This window comes from Euprymna scolopes, chromosome 16 (assembly GCF_053919585.1).
Source record: "Euprymna scolopes isolate OS-2025 chromosome 16, ASM5391958v1, whole genome shotgun sequence".
Classification (NCBI taxonomy): Eukaryota; Metazoa; Mollusca; class Cephalopoda; order Sepiida; family Sepiolidae; genus Euprymna; species Euprymna scolopes.
Window position 1 is genome coordinate 25,882,532 of NC_136497.1, and position 20,569 is coordinate 25,903,100.

The 20,569-nt window shown below is 32.9% G+C and overlaps 1 protein-coding gene across 2 annotated transcripts in view; it reads left to right on the forward strand.

Moving 5' to 3' along the window:
* Positions 1-20,569, forward strand: part of LOC145295888 (transforming growth factor-beta-induced protein ig-h3-like) — a 130,526-nt gene that overhangs the window by 40,588 nt on the left and 69,369 nt on the right. Inside the window, exons 2-4 of one of the 2 annotated variants that reach the window (XM_080141641.1) lie at positions 2,687-3,376; positions 13,965-14,012; positions 18,812-18,937. In XM_080141641.1, coding sequence (XP_079997767.1) covers positions 2,687-3,376; positions 13,965-14,012; positions 18,812-18,937 — 864 coding nt within the window. The remainder of the gene's footprint in view (positions 1-2,686; positions 3,377-13,964; positions 14,013-18,811; positions 18,938-20,569) is intronic. The other variant, XM_080141642.1, reaches the window with a different exon arrangement.

Below are 20,569 nucleotides of genomic sequence, written 5' to 3' on the forward strand. Positions count from 1 at the left end.
ATTTTTAATTATTTTTTAAAAAAGATTTAATCAAGTCGATTTACTTTTGTAGAAATCGGTGCATAATAAACCCATGTTTTTGTTTCAGAAATATTGGATTTTTTTTTTGGAAACTATTTCTTGTTGAATAGTTGGTCTTTTGCTGAGATATTTCAGACAGATCTGGATGCTGATCTTTGTTTTGGCTCAAGTATTTGATCTTATTTTGACGTCTAGAATGATATAAGATTTTGGTGCAAGTATTTGATCTTATGTAGACGTCTATAATAAATTACGGTTTTGATTCAAGTATTTGATCTTATGTAGACATGTATAATGATATACGGTTTTGTTTCAAGTATTTAATCTTATGTAAACGCCTATAATGCTATACGGTTTTAGTTCAAGTATTTAATCTTATGTGGACATCTATAATGATATACGGTTTTGGTTCAAGTATAAAATCTTATGTGGACGTCTATAATGATATACGGTTTTGGTTCAAGTATTTGATCTCATGTAGACGTCTATAATAATATATAGTGATTCAACAAACTTACAGTTATGCAAACTTTAAAATTCTTAACTAAATCATTCCAATTTTGTTAGTTTTAAAAGGATTTATTTTGATACTCGTGTTAACATTCGTTAGATTTAATTCTAACTTCTTCCACATCTCAAATTTGTAACTAAGGCCAAGAACAATGTTGTTTTGTTGTGAAGAACTGGTGTATTTCTATATGAGATGTTATAGTGGCCTTTTGTTTTTAGGATAGTATGAGATCTCTTTTCGTTCTCTTCACTTCTCTCTAGAAATACGTGTTTTATACCAAGTTATCTGGAGTATGACGATTCTTATTAATTAGTTCTGTCGTTTCATATCTGCATTAATAAAAACTTCAATCAAAAAGACATACTTGTTAGTGATCTACAATCTTGATACCATGCCGGTTTATCACAAAGAATCTATTTCATTTATTCTTGTAGAATCTTGAAAATATTCAACTAAACATTTTGGAAAAAAAAATGGAAAAGATAGGAAAGATCACATTCGATAAGAGCGAAGTCATTTATTTTGAAAGTATTAAGTTTGTGAATTTTTTAGATGAGGATTGATAATTCATATTATTTGGATTATTCGGACTACTGTTTTCATCTTGAGTGTTATTTCCACAATGTTTTGGCCTTCTTCACCTCTTGTATATATTGTCTAACTTGGAAATCTTTCTATTGATCTCTGACACGTGGCATAATGGATAAAGTACTTGGTAAACTAAGTTGTAATTGACACTTTTCTGGAGGTTGAAGGTTCAAACGTACTTAGAATTCAATTGCAATTTACTTCTGCCCAGTAATGGCTGACGGAACGAGAACATGCTATTCCAATGGATTAAATAAAAGTCGCCATTCGAAAATTCAGTGCAGATTTTTAAATTCGATAGAAAGATTCCCGAGTGTGACAAGATACACCTAAAGAAGGTCGGTGATTAAAGTGAACGAAAGCTTTTGAAAATAAACTCAAAACCAGAACACTAGCCCGAATAATCTAAGTAATTCGAGGAAGTTAAGGTTTTCAATCTCCTGATTTTGTAGGTTGTGCCGTGGTTTTATCTTTATTAGAAGTGATATCGTCTTGTATTAATTTTAGTTAAAATAAAATAAACTGCCTGTAACTACTGTACCAAGTAACCAAGTACTAATTATACATTTTTAAAGCGAAAATTAATAGTTTATCTGTAATTTTAATGTACATTATTTCATGTTTAATGACGAAGATACGGATATTCTAAGTTTTTGGTAATTTCGCGCCAACTTTTCGGTTAACTTCAAAATAAGAACGGCTTTTCTCATAAGACTGCGATTGTAAAAAAACAGCCTAATTTTATTATCTCATACTTGGGATATTTAAAATGTATACATATTTCAATGTATTACTTGTAAGCGCAAATACATCCTGCTTTATTTTTTTAAGTAAGGTTTTGGGCTTCTTTTTTGTTTATATTTTTATTAACGCATTAAAACGCACTAGAAACAATTTTTAATAAGTTAAGATTTTCATTGCATCTGTGTATTATGTGTGCCACGTGTGCATATTCTGGTGTATAATTTTTCAACGCAAATTCTGTTATATTTTTGTCTGACATTTTGGTTCTTTGTTGTTTATCCCCCCCCCCTTTTTTTTTGCAAACTGTGTCTAAATCTTTCAATGTATTTTATTGACTTTATTTTTTATACATGAACTGCGATTAGTCTTCATATTTCAATCATGTGTCAAGTCTTTTTAATTTTATTGCGACATTTCGATTAATTCAACAGTTTTCATTATTGTTATTCGTTGTATCTTCTTAGCTATCCTTCTAATCCCAGTTCTTTTCCATTTCTTTTCTCAGGGTTTTTTTGGGGGATTGTTCCTAGTTGTCATACTATAAATGGTGCTATTTTGATTCTCTTTGTTTTCCATATCACTTTGAGCCCTCTCGCCAGTTTCGTGTATTTGCTCACCTTCTCCGTCTTCTTGATTGTCACTCTATGACCTGCTGGAATGACAAAATGTATGATCTGGAAGGACTTTTCTTTCTTGTTAACTATTATGACATCCGGCCTTCTTGTTTGGATAGATTTATCTGTTTGCTTGCATCGAATAGGATTCTTTGCATTACTGCACTTACGTTCAAATTTGTTATTAATACACAATCCATTTTTAAAGGCGAGCGAGTGAGTCTGAAATGCGACCTTTCCAAGGCCGTGACAGAGACCGCTATGAGATGGGACGCCCGAGCTTTCAAGATATTGATGATAATGTCGACTATATTCCTTATGATTACGACGATGGTGATGATCAGGATTCTCATCGTGGATTCCGTTATGAATCTCACCACGGATCCCACCACGGATCCCACCACGGTTCCCATCACGGATCCCGTCACAGATCCCATCATGGATCACACCATGGATCTCATCATGGCTCCCGTCATGGGTCCCGTCACCACCACGGCATGAGAGATCGTCATAGCCACCACAGGTCAAGACACCATGATGATAACGATGACGACGACGATGACAGAGGTCATCATGGTCATCACAGTCATAATGGCCATCATGGCATGAGACATCATTCAAGACACCACGATAGACATCACGGTAGACACAGTGGTATGCATCATGACAGGGATTATCGTGAATACAGCCGATGGTCCGGCATGAGAGGTATGGATAGAGGTCATCACTGCTACCATCACTATGACTACCATCCAATACCTCCACCACCCTATGACAGAGAATTTTTACCCGACGAGGATGAAGATCTCGAAGAAATCAACGACTTTGCACCAGGACGACGACAAAGAAGACGAAGAAGAAGGAATATGGGCTTTAATAGAAACGGGAAACGAAGCAGGTATTTTGGAATAATATGTCTAATTTTTTTTATGTTGTTTTTGTTTACCTTTATTTTTTGTTTTAGATACATTTTCACTATAAACCTAACGCTGTAGAGTCCAATTGAGATAAGAGTTCTATTATAGATTATCCACTTATTGACTAACAGCCAATCAAAATCCAGAGAATGAACTTGCCCATCAAAGAATAATGAAACTTCTCAGCCTTCTTATAAACCAGATTTCTGGGCTTATATCACTTAGTTGAACTCAACTGGTCCGTCAGCTAGACATGGGCTACTTTCTTCCAAACTTCAAGACACCATGGAGCCCCTATACAGGACAAAGGGGGGGGGGGTTTCACGGAGCACTAACAAGATAATTTCTAAAATAAAAACGAAAAATATTAATTTCAAATTTTAACTTATACTTGTTCATTATTGTTCCTGTTCGTTATTTTACTATTTTTTTTTTGTGTTTACAACCATTTTTTGCTTTTGATTAATCAAAAATTGTTTCTTTTTTATTTATTTTTTATTCACTTTTCCATAAACCATCCTGAAACTCTTCACGTTTCTTATTATGTACCATTTCCAGTAAAAAAAAAAAATAAAATAAAATAATTAAATGTCTGCAGCCATTTAATTTTTCCATATAAAGCATTTGGTATTCTTTAACAAAGGGGAATCCCTCAGTCTCACTTACGGAGCCATAGGGCCCACTTTGGGAAACACTGCTTCAATATCCAAGAAATACTGCATAAAATGACAAAATATATAAATATGTATAAAAACCAACAAAGGTGTTTAATATTACCAGACATTTCTATAAATGGAGATTAGAAATCTTAGGTTTACTTTCAGCAGCTGTGTAACCCTCACTTCCATCTATCCCCCCTCCCCCGTTAGTCTTCATATTCCATAACAGATGTTTCTGGCAAAGAGGGGGCTATAATTGCTGTCTTCTGAGTTGGTTATTATTTGGAGTGGATGATAAGTATTTTGTTCAAACTTCTCGGCCTAACATTCACAGACAATATGAATTGGAACAAATACATCGAGGTCATTGCCAAGGCTGCTGCAAAGAAGGTGGAATCTCTACTGTGCTAGAAAGTTCGTCACACCTGAGAACATCCTGTACGTCTACAAATCCACCATTCACCCATGCATGGAGTCTGGTTGCCATATCTGGGATAATGCATCTAACACTAGTCTCTCGCTCTGAGACGGTTCAAAAGAGTCGATAACCTAGTAGGCGCTGCACTAGAAACCAAATTCCGACCTCTCTCCCATCGCCGAAATGTGGCATCTCTGTGCCTGTTTCACATGTATTTTAATGGAATGTGCCCCGACGAACTCAAAGCACTTGTACCTCTTCGACATAAATATCTCCGATTAACTTGACAAGCAGCAAAATCACACCCCTACACTGTAGAGATCCCTAGATGTTTGAAAGTCTCCTACTCGAATTGGTAGACTTTGGAATTCCCTCCTTCTATGAGTGTACTGACACTAGAGGTTCAAATGTAATGTGAATAGACATCTCGCTGCTCAACTTCCTACATAATACCCCTGTAAAGTTTGATCCCAAATAGTAGCCTCTTACGTCCAAGTGACACTGTGCTTTGCTTAGAGTGACATAATATAAAAAACCTTAAACTCTTCCCATCCACCCAGCATCATCAAACTGCAAATTCATCCATTTCATTAATCCTTATCTTGCATTGTCTTCTTGAGTCCATCCATCCATCCAGCGCGGCTGCAGCCAAGACTGAACTCACTACACGAATTTGTAGTGTAATTCAAATCTTGTCGGTAGCTGAATACTGGATGCTTCGCCAGGTCTATCAAGGGTATTTTTTTATCATGACGCCATCATTAGATGGGACGCCTACCACAGCTTAACAGAGTCCCATCTACCCTCGAGAGAAGGATAGATCGCGCCGGTTTCTCAACCTGGTATTTTACCTCGCGGTACATACAGCGTCTTGTCTTCTCAAATGGTCTTCCATCTGGTATTGGCCAGGCTCAACGTTGCTTAACTTCAATGATCTGGCGAGAACCGTTATGTGAACGTGATTGTGCCTTCTTGACTGAATAGTACCAAATTTAAAAGACTTGTTTAATAATTATTACAGATTTATTTACTTGAATCGTTGCTGGTAAACATGTCTGTGGATATTTATGAAGGCTGATAGCAATGTTGAAAAACTAGAACAGTGAAAGAAAGTAAGAATCGAAGACAGTATTTGAGTCACGAATCTTCTCCAAGTCTATTTTTTCAAACATCGATCACATATCAAATCAGTAAATATGGAACTTGTTAAATATTAATAAAAATATTCCGGATGGTGTAACATCTTTGATAATTTCGGGAATAAACCTCTTCTCGAAAAGAATTAAAAAAATCGAAGTTGTCAAATAGTCGCAGAATTTAGGATAGCTGCTATTTGCCTGTTTGTGAGCCTCATCTCTCTAGAGGGGCAGCCATTTTGAATTATTTAAAAATTTTTTTACTTCGCTTGATGATTCATCTTTTGTATACCTTTTTGAGAAGGGGCTAGTCTCTTCCAAAATTTTCAAAGACGTTACACCAATCTGGATATTTTTCTGAATATTAAACAGTAAGCCATATATTTACTGATTTTACGTGTGAAAGGGCGTTTGAATAATAAATAGCTTTTTTGAAGATTTATAATCCAAATACTGTCTTCGTTTTTTTTTTTTTTGTTTATACTTTCTTTCAACATTCTGTCGTTTTTACTGCACTGCTATCAGTTTTTATAAATCCGCATGAAACTCTATATCATTGACGTATGAATGTATTATGTCTTTTCTGCATCAATAATCTCATTTCAATATTAATATATTTTCGTATAATATATAACAGAGCAAAGTCTTTTAATATTTCTTAAGTTAGACATAAAAAAATTATTGTAAATTCATTGCTTATCATTATTTCCAAATTTTATTCTAAAAATATTTCACGCTATTTTAACATGATTTAAGTCATGTGTCCCCAAAATATATTAAAATAATTCGTAATTAACAAACAAACAAACACACACACATACAGAATGGTGGTAAATAAACGCAAAAAGAATGCACACCTAAATATACGCATCCTCGGAAATCGTCTCTTTTGAACACAGATGATCTCACTCGTACAAGGGCCAACAGAGACACACACAAAATAGACGCAAGCGAGCATATACTTACGTTAAAAAACTATCACTAAGAGACAACATGTAATGGTCTACTATTACTAAATAAGGAAATTTACTTTTTTCACATTACTAAATTCTTGAAGACGACACAAGACGCCAGAAAAAAGTGCAGCAATCAAACATCACGTTTAAACATGAAATACGAAAAATATAAACTATGTTTTTTTCTTTTTTAAGAATTTTGTAAATGATAAAATTAAAACATGTTGGTTGTATAACTCTCCTTAAATATACATTTTTCTCATTGGACCTAAAATATGCTCTGCTTTATCTATCATACACACACATATTTTTAGACCTTATTTCTGCAAACAAAAAGAAAATCTCCTTGGACTTAATGTAGTTTATATTTAATTCTGTGTTCCCCCTTTTCCCTCGCTATAACTTCCATAACATTATATTTATTTTTTTCTTAATTATAAACAAAACCTCGATTTAGCTCTGTGGAACTAGGTTCAAAACTTATTAGCTAGCCCTTCCAGTCATTTTACTTTCAATTTATTATGTTTAACAATAAATACAGTCTGTACATGAAGTATGGCGTGGTTAGGTTGAAGCATTGTTAAAGAATAAAAGGTACTTTTGAAGGCTTACAATGCAGGAATTTACAGATGTTATGAATAAATAAATGAATGATAAATAAATTATTGAATTATTTATCTGTTCATAACGATTGTACATTCCTTCATTGTAAACCTTCAAAAATACCTTTTACAGTATGTGCATAAATATATGAAAATGTTACACTACAAACAACTACGATATTAAGGTTAACGTCTCCGCCTCGGAGATCCGGTGTTTTTCTTAGAAAATCGCCAATTTTTTATTTGGACGTATTATTTATTTATTTATTTATTTATTTATTAATCATTTTTAAAAACAGTAATCTACGGACACGCGTGTTTCGAAGTCCTAATAATAAGACCTTCCATTTTTATTCATACGTCACACAAATAAAACAGCCGGTATATATATATATATATATATATATATATATATATATATATATATATATATATATATATGTGTGTGTGTGTGTGTGTGTGTGTGTGTGTGTGTGTGTGTGGATGAGTATAAGAATACCATAGCAACGCAGGGAAACGGCTGTTTTATTTGTGTGACGTATGAAAAAAAAATGGACAATCGAAAGAAGGTCTTATTTGTTTTGTTATTATATTCAACTTCGTACATTCATTTATTTTTCAAGATAATCACAATACAGATCAATAAATATGAGCGTACAGTTTGTTATAACCGGGACAGTGAAGGTCTTAATATTTCGAGAATAATATCTCTTTTCCAAAAGAAAAATAACCAAAGAATGTTCTTAAAAAAGGAAAAGCATTGAAAAAAAATTACCTAAGCACTTTACCTTTCGAGGAAAGCCAGTTCAACCCGCCTAGGGTGAATGTCGCTGGGATATATACAAAAATATAAACATGTACACATACCTAACTTTCTAGAGAGATAAGTAATGCTTATATCTTGTGATAAGAATGTATGTGGATAATATTTTTTCTGTTTGGAAAGTCTGTTCGTTTGTCACTGATACTGTGCAAATCTATGCAAGAATGTGTTCTTTTTGTTGCCTGATATGATTACAGCTTCGACACAACTGGTGCGAACTGACATTGTTTTTAATCGCACGTGATGCATTCTGCTCATTTAGTTCTTTCAACCCTGGTTCTACATCGTAGTAACCAAATAACTGGTGAGGTTTCTCGTGGGAAACGAATCATTTTTTGAAACAGAATCCCGACATTAAAGGAAGTGAACTTTACCGGATGCGTTTTCGATAGAATTAAATACTTAAATTCATATTAAAATAAAGAATTAACGAAGTCCGTTAAAACTATCGAATGATTCTAGCCATTTTTATAGTGTTAGTTTTTACACACGAACAAAAGCTTTTTTTTTATACAGCTTCCTGGTTGAATATAACAGGGTAACATTCAAATCTAATGTAAATAAGTTTTTGCTAAAATAATTAAATTCTACCCAATTTACAACATTAGTGAATCTTACACTATCACTTTACATTCATTAACCCTTATCCTCGAGTGGCCTTCAAGCCTTAATAATAGTGACCCATAAGTAAAAAAACTACCGAGATATTGCTTATCAAGACCAAAAGCCACTCGAGATGAATAGTTGATGAACGATACTATTAGAGGACTAAAACAATTGATAGAATTAACAAAATCAGATTACTTAAGAAGACAACTCCGAAAGTATAAGTGACATTGGCTTGTAGATAACCATGCTGCAGTCTGTAGAGAAGCAATCCCGCAGTAATGTAGTACACGGAATGGGAAGTTCTTTGGAATGAAACTGCCCATGGAAATACTGTTTGTTTTTTCATATACCCGGATTCAGAAAGGGGGAGGGTTCTTTAGAATGTTGATAGAAAACGAGTTTTTCCTGTGAATGTTTATAAGATGGCGATCAGTCATCCATCTTAGTTGAAATAACGTCTATCCTGTGGGAAAGAGACTTCATGGAAGTGTTAACCAAAACGGAACAAACGAAATCAGTATTTATAAATATATGACTGGTTATATTTACGCTCACAAATAATATACATGATATGCAAACGCATATCGAATCTTCCGAATACATGAACTGGTGCTATCATGATGTCCAAGAATACTGGCTTCCTGGCCTAAAATTGATGTTATTGTTTTTTTTCCTTTCCCTTTGAAAGCTCAATTATTTTCTATAAAGTCAAAAACAAAAACAATAATTTTCCTCTACAAAACAAACAAACCAAACACCACGAACAAATATTTGATGATATAAAGAACTTGAAGCAATAAAACTTTTTAAAATTTAGTAGATTTCACATTAAATAACCTAAAAAATGGGTTGATATGCCGTAAAACAAAACAAAACAATAATAAATATACAAAACATGAATAAATATGTGACTATATAAAGAACATTAAACATAATTCCCCCCACCCCTAAATTACTGGATGTGGCATTAAATATCCCGAAAAATGGGTTGGTATGCCGTAAAACAAAACAACCAAATATCCCAATAGGTGGAAGTATGAAAAGGACGGACTTACTAAAACGAATGGTATAAATATAGAAAACAACTGACCACGTGTCGTTTGAAAGACACCGTTATACAGGGTAACGGGCCCCAACTCTAATTAGGCCCCGTTTCTTAGTGTTTTGTCCGAATGAAATGAGACTTTAGCTTTGTTTTTTTTTGTTTTGTTTTTTTGTTTTTGTTTTTTGGTCACCCTGTAGATTAATCTTGTGGTGAAATGATAACTGCAGCTAGTCAGGAAAAATAATAACAGTTGAAACACGAACTTTCTCGCTTGACGAAATCAAAATGGAGAGAGAGAGAGAGAGAGAGAGAGAGAGAGAGAGAGAGAGAGAGAGAGAGAAAAAAGAAAGGCGCGGCAGGGTGTTGCCCCCCCCCCCTTCCCCTAGCGAGCAACCTAAAAAGCGAGAAAGGGAAAAAAATGTGTTCTGGGTCACACATTTTTTTGTTTTGTTTTGTTCTTTTTTTATCGATGGCCACGTAGATAAATAAACCGCATGCTAAACTTAACCCCTTATATGGTCACGTGCTCTGAGACTCCGCGCATGAAAAAACCGACTTCCAAAAACAACTAAAGAGTTTATAACTTATTATTAGAATTTCACAATAAATATCGAATTAATTTTAAGGCCGGTGCTTTTATTTAAAAAAAAACTTTAATAATTACTAAAACACGCGTTTTAATAATATAGAATATCAGTTGTGGATAATACGAACCGCATATAAAGAATAATTATCATTCGATATTCATGAACTCATATTTCAATCATCCCATAACATATTCGCATTTTTATAGAATGCAGCCTTAGTAATAACTCTACTCATAGAAGAGACGTTGCCATCCCGTCTCTGCTTTATCGTTATTTTCATAGCAAGCGCTCGCCTGAGCTCCAATCCATGCCCCCCCTCGCTAAACTTTCACGAAAAATACTCGTTTAGCTGAGACTACTCTCAATAATTTTCAATCTTTATTTGTGCCTAAACGTAGATTTCGTGAAAACACCTTCTTTCTTAGAACTGCACACCTGTGGAAATCTCTTCCGTTCTCCTGTTTTCCAACTGACTACAATTTGGTCGTCTTCAAGTCCAACGTAAGAAAAATTTTGCTGAGTCGTCTCCTTAACTTATCCAATTTACCAAATGTCCACTACTAACGATTATTACGGATTATTACGATATTGTCCCATTGACTACTGTACACTCATTAACCCTTATCCTCAAGTTGCCCCGGCCTTGATAAGTGGTGTCTCCTTTGTAAAAAAAATATCTCTACTTACAAAAATGTATTAAACAAGAAAGATTCATATCTCAGCTCTAAAATGCAGTTGGTATTATGCTATTGAGATTAATTACGTGAAACAAGAAATCAATAATAATAATAATAATAATAATGATAATAATAATAATAATAATAATAATAATAATTTTTGGGAACCGCTAGAATCTGGCGGAATATATATATATATATATATATATCTATCTATATATATATATATACATATACATATATATATATATATATATATATATATATATATATATATATATATAATGAACTCCTAAATCTTATGGATAACCATCCTTCGTTACAAAAATATTCAATAAAAATTACTTAAAACTGTCTAACAGTTGATGTAAAGATCTAAAAATGATTATCAAAGCTCAAAATAATAAAATATTGAATGACAAAGAGAAAATTACGAAAAATCAATGAAATAATAATAATAATAATAATAATAATAATAATAATAATAATAACAATAATAACAATAATAATAAAATAATAATAACAACACTAATAATAATAATATTAATAATAATATTAATAATAATAATACTAATAATAACAACAACAATAATAATAATATTAACAATAATAACACCAATAATAATAATATTAATAATAATAATATTAATAATAATAACAACAACAACAACAACAATAATAATAATAACAATAATAATAATATTAATAATAATAATAACAACAATAATAATAATATTAATAATAATAATATTATTATTAATAATAATAATATTAATATTATTATTATTATTATTATTAATAATAATAATAATAATAACAACAACAAACACAACAACAATAAAAATAATAATAATAATAATAATAATAATAAAAATCATTAAATAGTATTAATATTAATTATATAAATAGTAAAAAGAAAATTAATAATTGAGAAATAACTGTAATTGCGAAATAAAAGCACATTGCACTTTTTATAGAATAACATCTGTAGAAAAAGGGTCAACTATGTAAGCCAAATATTTACCTATGAAAATACCAAATAACAAAAACATTACATACGGGCAACGTTGCTGTCATTAATTAAAAGATATTATAATTTCTGAGGAATATTCAATAACAAAGAAACATATATGTCATGTGTCATTATGTACTTTTAGTTTGAAACTTTAAAAAAGCGGACGATCAACTTTAAGATTAAGATGAGCCATGAGATACAGATATTAAACGATACGTGTATATTATGTTTGAGCGAGAAACTAGAAATTTAATTTTCGAAGGTGTTAAATCGTAAAAGCAAAATAGCAACTAACTGCAGACATAGAATAAAATATACTTCGAGTTAACTAATAAAAATAACGCATTTAAATAATAAACAAATTATATACCAAAGAACTATATAGTGCTAAAATTATAATTCTAAAATAAATCTAAGATTGTCATGTATACAAGGAAAAATACGGAAGTTGAATGACTTACTTTGTTTTCTGCGTCAGACTAGAGTCACTTTAACTATAAAAGAGTAACATCCGAATATGTTTCAAAAAAAGAGAAACAATAATCATTAAGTGAAAGAAAGAAATGAATAAAGAGATGTAATCACGGTTAGAACACTGGACATCATAACCCCAATAACCGACGCATAATCAAAGAATCCGGTCAAAATAAGAGATGTTGGCATTTTTTTTTTCTATTTTATATACAGTACTAATGTGAATATATTCAATTATTCTTACGCAAATTAAGTTAATGCCAAGTGTGAACAATTGTTAACCTCCCCTCTCCACACACACGCACACACACGCACACACGCGCGTGCGCACACATACACACATATACACACACATATATATAATATTAATACATATATAATATTATATGAGCCTACGTTAAATAAAAGTAAATTATATATATATATATATATATATATATATATATATATATATATATACTAGCATGGGTGCCCGGCGTTGCCCAGGTGTTTTGAGGTGTATACTGAGCAAAACAAAACAAAAAACACTCAATTTTTAAAAACTTTGACCCGTATTATGACCCCTTAAAATTTATTGTTTAGGGCTCAAATAAAGTTAATATGTTAGATCCATGTCCAAGGAATCTATATATAAAATTTCACGTGTTTAGACCAAAAATTGTAGGAGGAGTTTGGTAGAGTTCTCAAAGGTCAAATCGTTGAACTTTGACCCCTTAATCGCCAAATTTCTGCCCGAAAACCAATCACATCGATTTTCCCAAATCTCAAACCCTGTATATCAAATTTCGAATCTGTAGGCTTAAAATTGACAGAGTTATTGCGTAGGGAAATGTAAACAAACACACAGACACACACACAGACACTTTCACTTATATATATATATATATATATCTAGATATATAGAGTAGTATGAAAAACATCTATAATAGAGGCGTTATTATTTCATTTCCGCAGAGAATCATTAGAAATTTAGCCTTATTATTATCCTGTGAGGATGAAATGTAGACACCTACGTGGAGTTTAATTGCAGTAGATATTTCATACCACTACCACTAAGTCCGACTCACTTATTAAACACTGTTGAAATAAATACTAAAAATGTATACACGATATCACACTATATTATAACTAGGGCTAGGACAACAGCATATTCTTTTCATTGTTTTGACTCTAGTGTGTATCCGTTAATATCTTATATGCTTTTATATAGAGTGATGTGGTTCTCAGTTGATTAACTGTGTCTAACTGTGTCGGATATATACTCGAGAGTCAAAACAATGAAAAGAATATGCTGTTGACACAGCCCTAATTATAACACTTGATAACATGTCTATATAAATGGAAACATATTATATATACATATATATTCATTGATTTTATATTCATGAAATAGGTTTATTTTAGAACGATGATTTCGAATTATTTTTCTCCGTAGTCGTAAGGTATGCATCCATATAAAATGATTTCCATGAAAAGAAGATGCACAGTCTTATAAAACATTGAATCAATCGTTACATGTAAACCTAAACTAATTTTTTTTTTTATTTCTATTCTGTGCATGCCTTTAGGATCCAGTTCCTTTTCACAAATATTGGAGGAAAGAATTGGTGGGAAGGGTAAGTAATTTTTTTTTTAAATCTTTCAACATCTCTTTTTATTATCATACTAGTTGTTCAGCCCGGCTTTGCTCGGGCTCTATGTATTGTTCATAACGTTATTTGCATATGTGTATATATATTTAAAAGTTTTACTCATGTTCAGGTAACCTACATCTAAAATTTCAAGTGTTTATACCCAAAATTGGCAGAGGAGTTTTGTAGATTTTTTAAAGGTCAAATCATTGAACTTCGACTCATTGACAGCCAAATTTCTGGCCAAAAACTCATAAAAGTAGTGGTCGATGGAAAAAATCAGAGGCCTGCAGTATTAATGCTGGAGTCCCTCAAGGGTGCATCCTGGGCCCAACTCTCTCCCTGATCTACATCAATGACCTCCCTAAACACATACTTAAATCATTCGTTGACATCTATGCTGATGACACGGCCATCTACGGCAACACATCAAAGACTGTAAATGACAAAGCCCTCTCTGATTCTCTCTCCTCTGATCTCGAGCGCGTGGTTCACTGGGGAAAGAGGTGGCTGGTTACTTTTAATGCATCTAAAACCAAACTCCTATCTTTACATCATCAACGCTCAGATTCCCATCTGGCATCAATTGAAATAGATGGCTCTCGTCTAGGAGAAACCCCATGTTTTGACAAACTTCTGGGCTTGACCTTCACTCCTGATCTGAAATGGAACACGTACATCAAGTGTGTTTCCAAGGTCGCTGGAAAAATGGTGGGATCCTTCTACCGCTCCAGAAGATATCTCACTACTGATGCAATTCTCTATCTATATAAAAGCCAAGTACTCCAAGGATGGAATACTGCTGCCATATCTGGCCAGGAGCTGCTAAAAACAGCCTATCTTGCTTTGACAGAGTACAAAATAAACTTCGTGGCTTAGTGGGGGATGCCCTTTTCTCTTCCTTGCAATCTCTCTCCCACAAAAGAGACGTTGCAAGCCTATCTTTGTTTTATAGTTATTTCTATGGCAGGTGCTCGTCTGAACTCCAATTTCTGGTCCCCCCTCGCCAATCTTTTACGAAAAACACCCGTCTAGCTGATTCCACTGTCAAAAACTTTCCCCACTCTTTATCTATGTCTAATTCAAAACGTAGATTCCATGAACAAAGCTTCTTTCTTAGAACTGTACGCCTGTGGAACTCTGTTCCGTCTGCCTGCGTCCCACCTGACTACAACCTGGATGTCTTCAAGTCCAACGTAAACAAATTCCTGATAAACCGCCCCCTTAAGTAGACATTTTATTAAATCTCCACACTAGCGTACTGTACTTACAATAACCCTTATCCTTGAGTGGCTTCCGTGCCTTGATAAGTGGTGACCACCATGTAAAAAAAAATCTGGGATTAGTGGAAACTATGGGTCGATCCCATGCATCCCAAAGTTTTAGGACTTCATCAATCGATTCTATTTTATTTTATATTGAATATGATTTGAGAGAAATCTTGAGTTTGAGTTAGAGTTCGGAAATGAGGTAGACCAGAAAAAGTAGTAAAGTTTCATTTCGAGGAAGGATATAAGCGAACACATAGCCCAAAGGTGCACGAAGTACTATTATTAGTATTATGCACGGCAAACATTATTTTTTACCCACAGATTAATTCTGACAAGTATCAGAACTCCGTAGGGAGTGGACCTCGGAATAATGGTAACATAAGGGCGATCCTACACTTCTCAAAGTTTGTAAATTTGAAGTTCACTATCGAGTTTAGAATCATACAATTTGCGTGAGAAGATATGGACATGAGTGATAATTAATTCTATTAATGGAAATTACGTGAATTTAATTACATTTATGATAAAGAAAAGATTTACTGATTTTAGGAGAGATTGACCTAAAAACAGACGGGGTGCATTTGTATCCTATAATGAACATAAAAATCCAATGTTTTATATTACTTTTATTATTATTATTATTATTATTATTATTATTATTATTATTATTATTATTATTATTATGAAGTCAATGTATTTTATAATTAAAGGATAGGTGTGATTTTTATGTGTCAATAATTTATAGACATGAGGAAGTTGGAGACATAAAATAGGACCCATAAAATCTTATCTAATAAAACATTTAGGTTTTGTTCTAAAGTAAGACATTTCAATAAAAAAAATGATGACACATTCTCAAGATGGCGTTTGTGCCATTAAACTCGTGATTTGAAATATTTTCAATTATTCATATTATTTAGATTATTTTGACTATGATTCTCATCTTCAGTATTAGTTTCAGAACGTTTCGGCCGATGTAACTTCCGACTTTGTATCACGTCGAACTCGGAAATCTTTCTGTCGAACTCTGTCGTATTTTGCACAGGATTCTTTATTTAATACACGGGGGTAGCATGTTCTCGTTCTGTCAGCGATCACGAGGTAAAAGTCCTAAGTAATTTGCAATTGTATTCTGAAGAATTAACATTCAACCCAGAGAAGAATGTAACTTGTAACTAAATTTTACCAAGTACTTTATCCAATACGCCACGGGTTCTAGCTAATTATTTAGGATTTCTACTCGACCACACCTTAGGAAACCTAAGAGAGAGAGAGAGAGAGAGAGAGAGAGAGAGAAAGGGAGAGAGAGAAAGAGAGAGAGAGAGAGTGATAAAGAGAGGGAGAGGGAAGAGCGGGATGTCCGAGTTCAAAAAAATACATCTGAACACAGTACGTTTAGTTCAAGAAAAACATAAAATAGCTAACGTTAATGCTAGACTAAGACGATTTAACATGTCTTCTTATTGTATGCAATTGTTTTTACACGATTCCTTAACAAATCAAAGATTATTACTCTCTGTTAAATAGTACGTTATGAGCAAAAACAAGATGTTTTCCCTGTTTCTGAATTTTGCTTGGATGAGGATTAATAATTCGTATTATTTGGATTATTAAGATTATTAAGTTCTCATCTTGAGTGTTATTTTCACAACGTAACCTCCGACCTTCGTTGTGGCATAACAGAGTAAAGTACTAAGGAAAATTCAGTTGTAAATAACACTTTTCTGGAGGTTAAAGTTTCAACCTCAGTGTAGGCGATTCTCAGAATACAATTGCGAATTACTTCTGATTTCTACACGGTGGGTTATAGTCTAGAACAGTAAATAAACGGTAGAATCAGAGCATGCTACTCCTTAAAGTACGCTTAAAGATGCTCGGAGATTACATCGGCCGAAACGAATCAAGTTGAGAACAGTATTCCGAATAATAAAAAATACAAAATATTAATCGTCATCTGAAATATTTCAGAAACATTTTAAAGATTTTTTTAATATAATTAGATTGATGAAAAAAAGGTGGCCACAAGACAGAGACGAAGAAAATTGTATCGGAAATTATATTATAAAAGAAAATCGTAAAAACAAAACTGCGTTATAATAAAGTTAGGTGTTTATTTTAGATGTGTATTTGTTTATGTCACGAGAACGATTCATCAATCCGTCAATTGAGTAAGACTTTTTGTGATGAGAGTGAAATAATATAGATTTCAGCTTTTCATGTCGAATTGAGTTCACAGTTATTAATCAATATGAGTGGTGTCTACAGGTCACTCAACGAGGCTATACAAAAGACCAGAGGAATCGTTTATCTACATAATACACCTGTTTTTATAATATATGTTTCGGTTTATGTTTACAGTGATCTCAGTTCCAATCATTAGATATCACTTATTGCTGAATAAATACATTGAGTAAACTAGAAACAATAATGAGAGTCGCAAAAATAAATTGAATTATATATTTTTTTACTAATTTAAGATTATTCAAATGAAAAGTATTTGATAATTAAATTTACTCCAGAAATCAAAGATGGCTGTTACCTTAAAATATTCCATGTTTGTTAGAGTGAAAGCCATGGTATGTATTTGTGTGAGATAATAAAAATTTACATTTCCTAATTCAGGGTACATCAGAAATATCTCCCACATTTTGACATACGATGTTCCCGGTTGCGCTCGCGTAGTTTCTGAGCAATCATTAATTTGTATGGATGAAACTGCATATCAGTGTATAGAATTCTTCGAGCAGACAATCCTAAGGCCAAAGTATGTTTGCGAACTGAACATGTAGGAGACTGAGCAACAGAAAGTCACAGGGTTCGAATATTGTCTGGCAATCGAGCACTTCGAGGCCTTCCAGGTGGATTTCTTTTAAGTGTCGAATCCATATCTCCGAAATTTGCAACCCATAGCAGTATTGATTTTCTCTCTGGAACAGCATCATGCCGTCCTAACTTGCAATGAACTCGGAAAGCACTGTGTTTCAGTTACTGATTCGCCATTTTTACAGTAAAAGCACGATATGTACCAGTCTAAACCATATTGCCTAATGAGTGAACGTGAAAGAAGGCAAGGTATTAGCTAAATGAAAACATCATGAGTTCATTAGCTATAGTTGAAAGTTTAAAATGTGGGAGGTATTTCTACCAAACCCTGTATTACTGAGAAAAAATTAAATGTAGAGCCGGATTAAATATGTTTTCGTTAGAATTGATTCAATATATATTTTAAGGATATAGATCTGCTGCATTTGAGCGAAACAGAATTAAATATTGAAAATGGGTGTTCTAGACTATAACCAACAAACATCTCAAAGAAAATTACATATAACTTTATATAGTAGATTATTATAAGGCGATTAGTTTTAGTCAATTATTTTGTTGTTATAAATTTCGGCCTATCTAATTATTGGAAAGAATGGAAACAAGAACTTATAAAATAGAGTAAGTAACGCTTTAATGAAATATATTCCTATTTCGACTTAATGCTAAAAACGTGCAAACTTTACTTTTCAGGCCGAACGTTTGCAAGACTAAAACTCAAGACATCAACAACGTGACAGAAAGTGATATTCAGAGACATAACATCATGTACAGCAAAGCATGCGACCAATCAGAAACCAGCGTCAAATGTACAACGACGTAAGTGTTTGATTACATCATTTCTATCAATGAAACCATTCGATCATTCATAAAAAAAGGTCATCGGTGGTAATAGAAACACATTAAATTAAAAGGAATGCCGTTAAAACAGACATTCTAAAATAGCTTAATGGGTAAAACACTAAATAAAAAATGGTGTTCATTGTTAATACACAAATAAGGGTAGAACTATTAAATCGGGAAGAATGGAAGATTTTTTGATATTTATCTAACAAATTACCCTATAAATCTATCCAGTAAAATCTATTATTAAATCACACAAAACAGTATACTTTCTGAGTCAAATATTGTATAACGAGCATTTCTATTCAAGTTGGAGATATAAAATAGTCTAGAACAGTAAATAAACGATAGAACGTTAACACACACACACACACACACACACACACACACACACATATATATATATATATATATATATATATATATATATATATATATAAGATAAAATTAAAAGCCAAGAACAATGCGAGATTTTTTTTTATATAGAGTAAAATTAAATGTAAATGAAAGAAATAAATTTCTTTTTTTTTTGTTGTTTGTTTTTTCTTTTTCACACAAATTTTAACTCTAAACAACAGTAATTTTTTTTTTCTGTTGTATTCAATGGTGTTGTAAATCTCAATATATTTCAGACTTATTAGTCCATTTTCAAGAGAAGACAGCGGAAGAGTGTTCAAAATTGGAAAAGTAGCCGCAGAGTTTGCCACGTGATACCGCGAAATATAGAACAAAAAATGACGTTAGGAGAACGTTAAAATAAATCAGTTGATGTTTGAAATACTTGTTGCGTTTGTGAATCAAGGGAGATGACTATTCAAGCAAGGTTTTTTTTTTTTTTTTTTTTAATTATTGTTTTTCTTATGTTTTAAACTTATATTATAAAAGCGGAGCTCAATTCCAGTCTATTGTTTAGTGTGGGAGTATTTTTTGAAATAATTAAAGATTCGAGGATACGAAGTTGACCTACGTTTCTTGAAGAAGCAAGAATGTTGATGTGAAAATCTGGTTCTGAATTAATGCAAGTGCGAATATGTTTATAGAACGACGAAGCAGTGTTTAAGTGCTCTTTAATGTGGTGATGAAGCAATCTGGTAGTGCTTCCGATGTAAGATGCACTGCATTTAGCGCATTGTAGGTCGTAAACAACGTGGTTCTTAAAGCATAAACCTCTGTGTGATATTGGGCAATTAGAGAGTGAACAAGGGGAAGGTGTATGCGATGGATGTTTTCGGTTGAGCTGTTGTCTTAAAGTAGATCCAGTGTGGATGAGTTGAATGTTGAGCCCCTCACTGCGGATGGCTTTTCGGATTGAAGATGAGATTTTGTCGCTGAGGAAGGGTAGTTTTAGAAAACAATTGTTAGAGAAGGGTCGGGTGTTGCGTTTTTTCTTTTTAAGTGAGGATAGGATCGTATTAGGGTAGCCGTTTAGTGAGAGGGTCTGTAGGAAATTGTTAGTGTGTGTATGTTTGTCGGAGATGTTAGTGCATTTGTCTTGTATGCGTGAGATTTCGGCATGTGCGTAGTTTAGTTTGTCCTTGAGAGGTAGCGCAGATTTGAAATGTACGAAGAGGCATTTGCTGGCGGGTTTTCTGTAGAATTCAGTGCATA